General features: G+C 43.1%; 1 protein-coding gene across 1 annotated transcript; it reads right to left on the bottom strand. All coding sequences in view use genetic code 11, as the record gives it.

Annotated features, from left to right (window-relative positions):
* Positions 1 to 3,103: 3,103 nt before the first annotated feature.
* Positions 3,104 to 8,169, bottom strand: EGR_06636 (Delta-like protein C; the record flags this gene model as incomplete). The annotated part of the gene is made up of 9 exons (XM_024495885.1): positions 3,104 to 3,611; positions 3,862 to 3,968; positions 4,525 to 4,820; positions 5,231 to 5,350; positions 5,828 to 5,904; positions 6,553 to 6,701; positions 6,922 to 7,015; positions 7,675 to 7,817; positions 8,110 to 8,169. The coding sequence occupies 9 exons, from the start codon at positions 8,167 to 8,169 to the stop codon at positions 3,104 to 3,106; spliced, it is 1,554 nt and encodes a 517-aa protein (XP_024349651.1).
* Between the last annotated feature and the right edge of the window lie 963 nt (positions 8,170 to 9,132).

Below are 9,132 nucleotides of genomic sequence, written 5' to 3' on the forward strand. Positions count from 1 at the left end.
TGAGGTCCTCCATGACACTAAGTGAGGAGGAATTTCAGCATTTTATCAACTATTAGGCACAGTAATACGACTATTTTAAAGCATCGTAAAGTCAAAGCAATACACAAAATGAGAAAAACAACTTCCACGAGCTTCTGAATTGAAATCACTGCACTCACGATGCGTGAGAGAGAAGTGAATGTTTTTGGCAGATGGCACAGTCTCATGGTTCAAGTTACTAGTGATAAAGTTAAATGCACGCATTGCAGGTGCTGTGACGTGCGAGAAATTCTAACGGGAAAAGCAACGTTGGTATGCAAATAAAACGCATCTGTCCGTTGATGGAAACCGGGTGCACTTATAACCAACTTAAATGAGACCCATAAACTCGAGCTTTGACCAACCAAACAAATAATTGGAGTTCAAGGCAGAAAAGTGAACTTACTCCCCCTGAGTTAAATCAACCGCGGAATCAGATGACAAACAGTCGCGATGCCAGACTGAGATGAGATTCAGACAAGAGGCACATGTGTCGTAATTTAAAGTAGACTTCGATTCCAGGGATGCCTTTTCGATTTCCAAAGAATCCCTAATTTTACGAAGATGGTCTATAATTAAACCCACAAATTCACTCGATGTTGCCCTATTCGCACAGGAAACAATGCTGGGTAGCTTACGAAACAAAGCAGTCTACACACCATCTAGCTCTAAAATGTGCGTGCAAGAAGGCGTGTGAAGATATAACTTACACGACAAAACTCGTCAGATAGCATTCCTTCCGGGAGAAGATACATGAACCGCCACCAAGCGAGCAACCGTGAGGCGGAATGAGCAAAATACGACAGCAAAAACTCTCACGTCCTGCAATTCTTATATTCACACGCCCAAGGTGAAGTGGAAACGATTCCCATGGGGGGTAATCCTCATGATTTTCATTTACACGTTTGCCAACATTACACCTCTACAAAGTTTGCATTAACGCAACAACATGCCTAGAAGAAGCCTCTGCGTGAACATATCATAACTCTGACGTCAACTTTTCGTACATTCTCTATGACACGAAGGTGACACTGTTGGTTTGTCAAAGCCAGCCTAACCCAGCATACGACGATTCCGAAATCGCAATGGTCCACCTTACAAAAGGCGATGCTTTCAGCGGAATCAGCTAAGCGAATGGTAAATCTGCCCTTGCGCATAAATATACCGTCAACTTCGACGGTGCTCCGTCTACGCCAGATTCAAAAATAGTGGAATCTCCATTGGCATAAAACTTGACGCCCACAACGTTATCTGACCTCTCAACGCATACAAACAAAACTTTAATTTTTCTAATTTAAGTAGAAGCACTGATTGCCAAAGCTGCTTGTAGTATCAAACTTTTCCTAATCAAATGTGCGTACGACCTTACGTAAACAGTGTTATATTTTTACGGGAAAGCACACCAATTACAATTACTTTATATTCGTGCCTTAAACTGTGGCTTTTATTACATGTCTTTTATTCGGTTTTTACTTTCAATGGTTTTTTTGCTTCCAGATATTGCCAGCCTCCTTCGCTCGGTTATTTTTGGGAAATTACTTAAGACCAACTCAAATTGGTGTCCACTTCATTTGCTTGCAATTTGGCAAGTGTTGGAATAGAGTAGCAAGTATTATTTGGCCTCACGCAATTTAGCTCCCTTCCATTTGAAGTTGACAGGCTGACTCCTGGATAAACACAGGCCTTAGTCGTAATGTGGTGCTAATGCTATGAATTCGCTAAATGATGCCAACTTCTGTTAATGGGTTTTCCTTGAGGAAAGATCCGCATTCCATTTGCTGTGTAGGCCTATGTAACTAATGGTTGTGGCAATTGTCCAGGCTACGTGATATTTTCCGAGCTGTTCCCACCAAGTGAAGTGAAGAATTTGCTCTTCGCTTTTGTGAGTTTTTTCTTGTACACTTTTTGGTCAACATGACTCTTCTTTAAGAGTGGCTCTCCATCCTTGGTTAAGGCTTTGCCCCAATGTGCGCCCATTCGTTACCTGTTAATCCAGAGCGACCATTGAGTTCGCTGTGAATATGTAACTGCATGTGCATAGATGGCAACTCCTTGCACATAAATGGAACACTTCTGCCTGTTGATTTTCCATCACTCTATGAGGATGTGATGAGTTAGAGGCCATTCATGTATTGATTGAAATTGGATTCCGTTCACTGATATTGGACGCAGGTATTTATAGTGGTTAGCCTCATGCCATACTGAGGCCTTAGTGGCTGAGATGCCGAAGGAGTCCCGTAGTGCTGGTGAGGCACAGGGCCCGAACGATAGGAGGGTCCTTGCTGTTAAGTCACTGTTTCTGCTTATGGGGTGGTATTTGTTAGCATTTCATGAAGAGCACTATTGATTAGGGTCCAATTTTGACCCCTCAAACAATGCTTCCTGAGTCACAGTTTGCAGTTGGGGCCAAAGCTTCTGCCCTCGCGCACGTGATGGGTTGGAATTGTCGTAATGCTTACATTGATGATGCGGTTTCTTCTCTTAAGTAGCTGGCTGCTTACTGCGCAAAAGTAATAGCGGGGAGTGTCAATTTTTATCCCCCAGATATCCGTTATGCAATAAATCATCGCTATTTTTAGAACTGGGCATGGCAAGGAATAAAGAAGTCAGTATTGTGTAGACTGCACGTCTAAACTGGTACATTCGCCTTTTCTAGTGCCTGATTTTCCAACTAATTTCTTTTCATTAATCTCGTCCCACAAATTTATTGCAAGCTTGTGCAATCATCGGAGTCTTGAATCGGATTGTTGGACACACTTTATGGTAATCGCTTTATTTGCCTCGGTTCGTTTGCAAGAAGTAGGAACTCTGTCTACGCGACTACTAAACAGCCCTATCCAAATCTAAGATGGGGATTATTCTTTATTTTTGTTTCATTTTATAGTTGCAGGAACACATTTGCGAAATGAAGGTGGGGATAATTCGTCAGAGTGGGCAGTGTTGATGTTGTAAGTTGTCGTGCGGTGCACCAAAGTACAAAGGTCACGACTTTGTACCCTTGCTGCAATGCACTTTGGATAATTAGTGAAGTCAGGGTTCACAAATCAACGCGGCGTGAATCAACACATCTACTCGCTGATACATTTTAACAAAAGTTTTCATTCCTATTCGACTTTTCTTGTGGTGCTGGAAGTGGTCGATTGACTGCCCCTTTAGTAAGTTCTTCATATTCCTCATTGTTAACGCACACGGAACCCGCCTCTAAAGTCTGAATGGCTAAATCACCGTCATGTGCTCGCATGCTGACCGGTTCATACTCCTCTCCGTCAACGGATTCAGGTGAAGGGGTTGGTTTGAAGCATGTGTGAGTGGGGTCGTGTTGTTGAATGTCCATTGTTTCGTAATCTTCATAGTCGTCATCATTGACGCTGAAAGGAGGTGAAGAGAAGTGAGAGTATTCTGCTTTGGTTAAGCGGTTAGGGTACGTTTTACTTGGAGGGGGGCCGAGATCCGCAGTTCCCTGCGGTTCTGTTTTCGCTGTAGCACACTGAGTCCCCATTTCCTCGTAGAGGTTGTTTGCCCGCCACAATTCACCGCGCGAATCCACCTTCACTGGTTGCATCTCAACACTCCTTTGCTTTTTGACGATTAGTCTAGGCAAAGGCGTGCAAAGAACATACGAGCTAGTTGAGGTAAATTTACTTAGTGATTTCACCTGTTCATTCTCTTGAAACTTCTCATGAATCCAACAGATGAATGTGGTGTTCTCGCCTTTGGCAAGAATGGGCGCCAGTGATATCACAACTAAAACTCCATTGATGGTCAGTGATTGTTAGACAATGGCGATGCAAATGATGCATGATTCTTCAACGACCTTTACGACTGATCGCAATGGTAACTCACCTCAATTTGGGAAGAAGGTAGACCCGAAAACAGCGAACCAGTGTAAATATGCAACCGGCAAGTAGAGCCAGCAGGCAAATTGTGACTACTGCAACAATAGCTGATGCCTGAAATAGCAATTTTGATGATGCCTGATTATTATATCTCCAGATTACGAGATGGCAAGAAATGCATGATGGAGTGGCTTTCGAGCCTTACAAATCAAATAAGGGCAGTGGATTATAAAATCTAACATCATCCTTCGAAATTTTCCACAGTTCAATGCGGTGCTTACGACAGCTCTCAAGTGAGAAGGTAAAAGTGAAAGTAAACAGGACAAATTTGTTTTAGGAATTGGAATCCATCTATGTTAATAAGCGACGCAAATAGAGGGTAGGAAGGTTAGTTTAAAATGTCCGAAATATTTGAATTCTGCAAAACCGCCCCCTACTTTCAAGCAGTTCCATACGTGGTAGGTCCCTCTACCAACCTTTCCTTGATGGCGTGCATTAAACTCTTGTAATTGACGGAGTCAATTGCATTCATGGAAGTGTCGCTCCTAAGATTGATGCTTTGTTGGTAATTTTGGAAATGAATTAACTAGTAGCTACTCCGATACAATCGGGAAATGGAGTTTCAGTAAGTGGTAAAGAGAAAGCTTTTGAAGATGCCGCATGGACTTACCTTCACTAAGGACGTTTCACACCGCGCTCCCCTCCAACCATCTGCACAGAGGCAGGTGAGCACTGTGCCATTCATGCGGTTGACACAGTGCCCTCCATTGGCACAGGGCAATCGGCCCAGTCGCTTTTCCTCCTGTGCGCAAGCATCCACCCTCTCCCTGCAGTGCAGCCCACTCCATCCGATGCTGCAGTTGACACATTCGGCAAAGTTTCTGTTCACACCGACCGCAGTGCATGTACCGTTGTGGTGACAGATATGCTCCTCACATGGGTCGAAGCCCAACTCACATCTCTTGCCTTCAATTTTAATGGTAAAGTTAGTTGTCCCAAGGAACTGAGAAGTGCTTTTAAAGTGGGTGAAATAAAGATAATGGGATCGCAGTTGCAGAATACCGGTGTTGAGTCACCGAAGAACAAGCAAGGGGAAATTTCAATGCATTGAAGTATACCTATTGTAACATCCATTGAAAGGCTTAAAATAGTTTTTGAGTTATTTGCAATTCGGCGTTAGTTTTTGTGCCAATATGAGCTTGTTGTTTGAAATAAAGTTTCCTCTGAAGCATTTAAATTAGTAATGGTGGGACGTTCACCGAGTTCCAAAAGTGTGGCAACCTATATCGTGGAACCAATTAAGTGCACGTTAAGCATTCATTGGCTAAGAAATATGCTGATGAATGCACGGGAGCCAGGGCCCCTAAACAGTATACCCGAGGTGCCATCGCATAGACACCTGAAGGAGTCTTCCGTGTTTTCACAGACTGCGAAGGGTGCACAAGGCGGCGAGTCGCTGCAGAAGTCAAATTGCGAGCATTTAGGTCCGAAGTAGCCTAAAGAAAAGTATTTGCGAGTAATTTTACGCCTATGGATAGTTTATTTGGAGCATGTTTAATCGTCTCGACATTAGTCTGCCAGACACGTTTATCCCACCTGGTGAAAACCAGTAAATTAGTCGCTAAAAGCCGCTGTTTGCTTAACAGTTACATTATCAATTTGCAAGTGTTTGATACACATCCAAAGCCCTGTGCGTTGGATACAAAAATAAGGCGATATGGCATGACTGCAGGGATGTGCTCTCCTGACGGACCATCAGGTAGGCAAATGTAATGCCTTAAGATAACAAAGTCTTTTCGTTCCTCAGTAAAGTGACTAGCAAGTACAAAGATACGATAACGTTGTGTTATTTTTTTGGCATATTACGACAAGGATGATGTGAGCACTAAGTGATGCGGGTGATATGAACACGCTGGAGAAGAAACGACCTGGGTGACATGTTTGAAGGCCATCCGAATCGCAGAAGCCCCTACCCTCGATAACGCCACATGGTGTACACTTGCTGCCGAAGTGATTGGGTTTGCATCTCCTTCTTACCCACATACGCATCCTAAAATAAGGAGTCAGCAGATGAACTTGGAGTAGATTTTGTAACGCATCGAATGCTAAAATGAGCGCGATATTCCCAAATCTAGCTTTTACGAATGGCAACAGACGTGCGGATCAAGCCATCCCTTTGTAAATTTTGCTAAAGTGCCAGTTGAGTTACTTATTGAGCATATGAGGGTGTTGTTACTACTTAGATTTCGCTGCTGAGCTCGGCGCACTCGTTGGAAGCACAAGAACACTTTGAATATTGCTTCACATCTTTACCCGGTGCCATTCATGCCGCAGTGTTATTCACTGGCAGAGGCGATGCCTCACTGGAGTTTCAGTGAGCGGACTGCAATGGATCGTACCTGATGATGAGAGTACTTGGCGGTTCTAGTCTCAGTTAGAATACCAGTGTATCTACCGCGTTCGTTGTACTCTACGTCGAGCAAACACTTAACAGATGTTGCAACTTCTTAATTATATTGCCAAGTTTGTAGGTCCTACTTGTAACAAATACTTAGAATCACCACTTTTAGCCTAATAGGTCGCATATGCACCTAGTGGGTGGGTGAACTTCCTCCTCTATTTGTGATAATGCCGGCACATTAACCGCAACGCAGGGACAAATACCGCAACGTCAAAAGTAGGATGAAATGGCTCTTACTCGGTTGAGGGATGCGCGCCTCCCGTGCTTGTTGGCAAAATGTTTTGCTGAGAAACTAGTGCTGAGGGCAGAAATGAGTAAGTGTATTCCGCAATAAGATCCGGACTGGATAGGAGATCGTGGTCCATTATAGTGACTGTCATTTTAATCTGAAAAGAACATTATCAAGCAAAATCAACCGGAATGATCGTATGGAAGGCAAACTTTCTTTCCGGCAATTTCAAAACAATGCTCTTTGCTAACTTTTGAACAAATCTCAAGTTAAAAGCAGTTTAAGCTAACCACATGCTAAGACTAGGTGGGTTCCAAAGCGAAATATCATGTACTATTTATTGCCTTAAGTGTGAAATGATATGCACAAAGATATACCGTCTGGTCCGACGTGTAGTTGACAACGACTGATTTTGAAAGGACGCCGGTATTCCTCACAGGGTGCGTCTTTTCATAGTGGAGATTGCATCTCCTAAAGTGGTAACATTTTACAAATCGTCACATTAGGATTATCGTTGTCTTTAATGCATTTATCAACTAATTGAAGCCACATCCAAAATCGGCGCTACACAATGATATACAAATCAAACATGTGTGTAGCCAAGCGCGACCACTGGGAGGCTGGGTAAAAATGAAGTGGAGAGCAAACAGCCAAGTCTGGAAAGCATGACTTATGGGTAAGGCCTCATGGGGTGTGTCTACAAACACAGCATCTAGAAATAAGGCAAATTTGCACACTCCAAGTGTGTCAACCTTTTTCATAAGCAGGCGATGTTGAAATAGCACGTGCATCGAATATATAAAACTGTGGCAAGGAATGCTCCGCTGTGGGTCACTAAACCTGTGAATGACAATTGATTCATTGGTGTTTTGCACACGCAGAAGAAAATTTCCCAAAATTCTTTCGTAAATGTGACCAGACAGTGTGTCTGTTCTTTTTGGACAGCTACGAATTCACTCATGTCTACTGTTCCGGGTGAAAAAGTGTGTGGACAGCAAATGGCTTCGTGTAATTGGAAATGTTAACTTGGTGCTGTGTTGACAAGACTTTGCTTTTTAAATGGACTCACGAAATTTAAAGGGACATACGAATTCATGCCACCGTACCGACCACAAAGTGGTCTCATTTACCTTGTGCTGCTTTCCTCAGTTATGCAAATAATGAAGAAGACGTCGCACTTGAAGTTCCAAGGAAAAGTGTCGCAATTCTCACCATTGGGCAATTTCGCCCCTTCATTTGAAAATGTCATCTCAATTTCCAAAGTTCCCACAGGCTGAAAGAGGAAGTTGAATATGCTATTACGCACACTACACCGAGACGTTACAGTTAAGATCGCACCAAAAAAGAGTTTTGTTTCCATTTGTACAAAAAGCCGTCACAAAAGATGGACAATTTACAACAAAAAAGAATGAATAGTGGGGGAGAAGATGTCTTTTGATCTAACAACTACTTGAGTCACATTTCGAGTAGCGGGTGTTGAGGAGGATTCAGAAATTGCAAAAGCACCGTGAGTGTTTTAATATAGAGCCTCATAGTTATGCTGGGAGGGAGACGTTTGAACGTACATTGGAGGAAGCAGGAGTAGAAGCGAGAAGGAAAAGGAGGAGCGAAGCCTTGATGAGCATTCCGCAGTGAAGTTTTACGCAGTGTGTCAGAATTCGGATTGCGTGTTAGTTCAGATCGTGGCGTGGCCGTGGATGTTTACATTGGAATCACGCACAGGTGGTATTGTAGCTGCTCGTGTGTCGATTTGGTTGGTTGATTAGCAGAGAAAAGTAGTTAGGTGTTGATGCGTGGGTGTTGCGAAAACCGATGCCACCTTGCACAAAAGGGCGTCAGCGGATTGAGGGTATCAACGCCAACAGCGTACAACCCTTTCTACCACACCGAGGAATGCCACATCCTCCATCTCGTATTTGGTAGGATTTGTCAATTCGAAGGCGTGCTGCTGACGGCGTTTGAGTCCCCTCACTTTAAGTCTCCTCTCCTCGAAAAAAGTAGGGAACGAATGCAGAGAATTTACAAGTCTTTCGAGTTCCCTTAAGGCTGTCAAAATTTTTTGACAAGCGAATGCATTCAGGTAGGCAAACTTGAAAAAAAATTTTGATGGTAAGCAACTAAGAAAAAAACCCTAAAATTATCTAAACCTCCTTGGAATACTAACCTTACTGCTGGTACGTGCCTCCTGGAAGAAGGCGCCCTTCCGGTGTTTGCTTTATTTGTGTCGAATGTTACACTACTGAGTAAAAGGAAAATTAAAGCTTTAGGTAGCAGTTTGTGAGAAGCAAGCGCAGAATTTGTTTGCTTGTATTTCACAAAAAGAGCGAATTAATTCGAATTCTCATTGAAATTAGCTGAAAAGGCAACCGGAGAGCTAGAAAACACTTATAAAAATTGGAGTCCCGAAATTTTTGATTAAACTTAATGACGAAAATTTGCGCAGATTATCAGATTCGTTGTTTGTTTCATGTTTGAAGTTGGAAAAAAGAAAGACAGCATACTCGGGCAGTATGTGCATTATCGACACGCAGAAGGGCTTGCAATAACTGGCATGACCCGGATGTCGGTCAATCTGGCGAAGGTATAAC

The sequence above is a fragment of the Echinococcus granulosus genome (assembly GCF_000524195.1).
Source record: "Echinococcus granulosus chromosome Unknown EG_S00061, whole genome shotgun sequence".
Lineage (NCBI taxonomy): Eukaryota > Metazoa > Platyhelminthes > Cestoda > Cyclophyllidea > Taeniidae > Echinococcus > Echinococcus granulosus.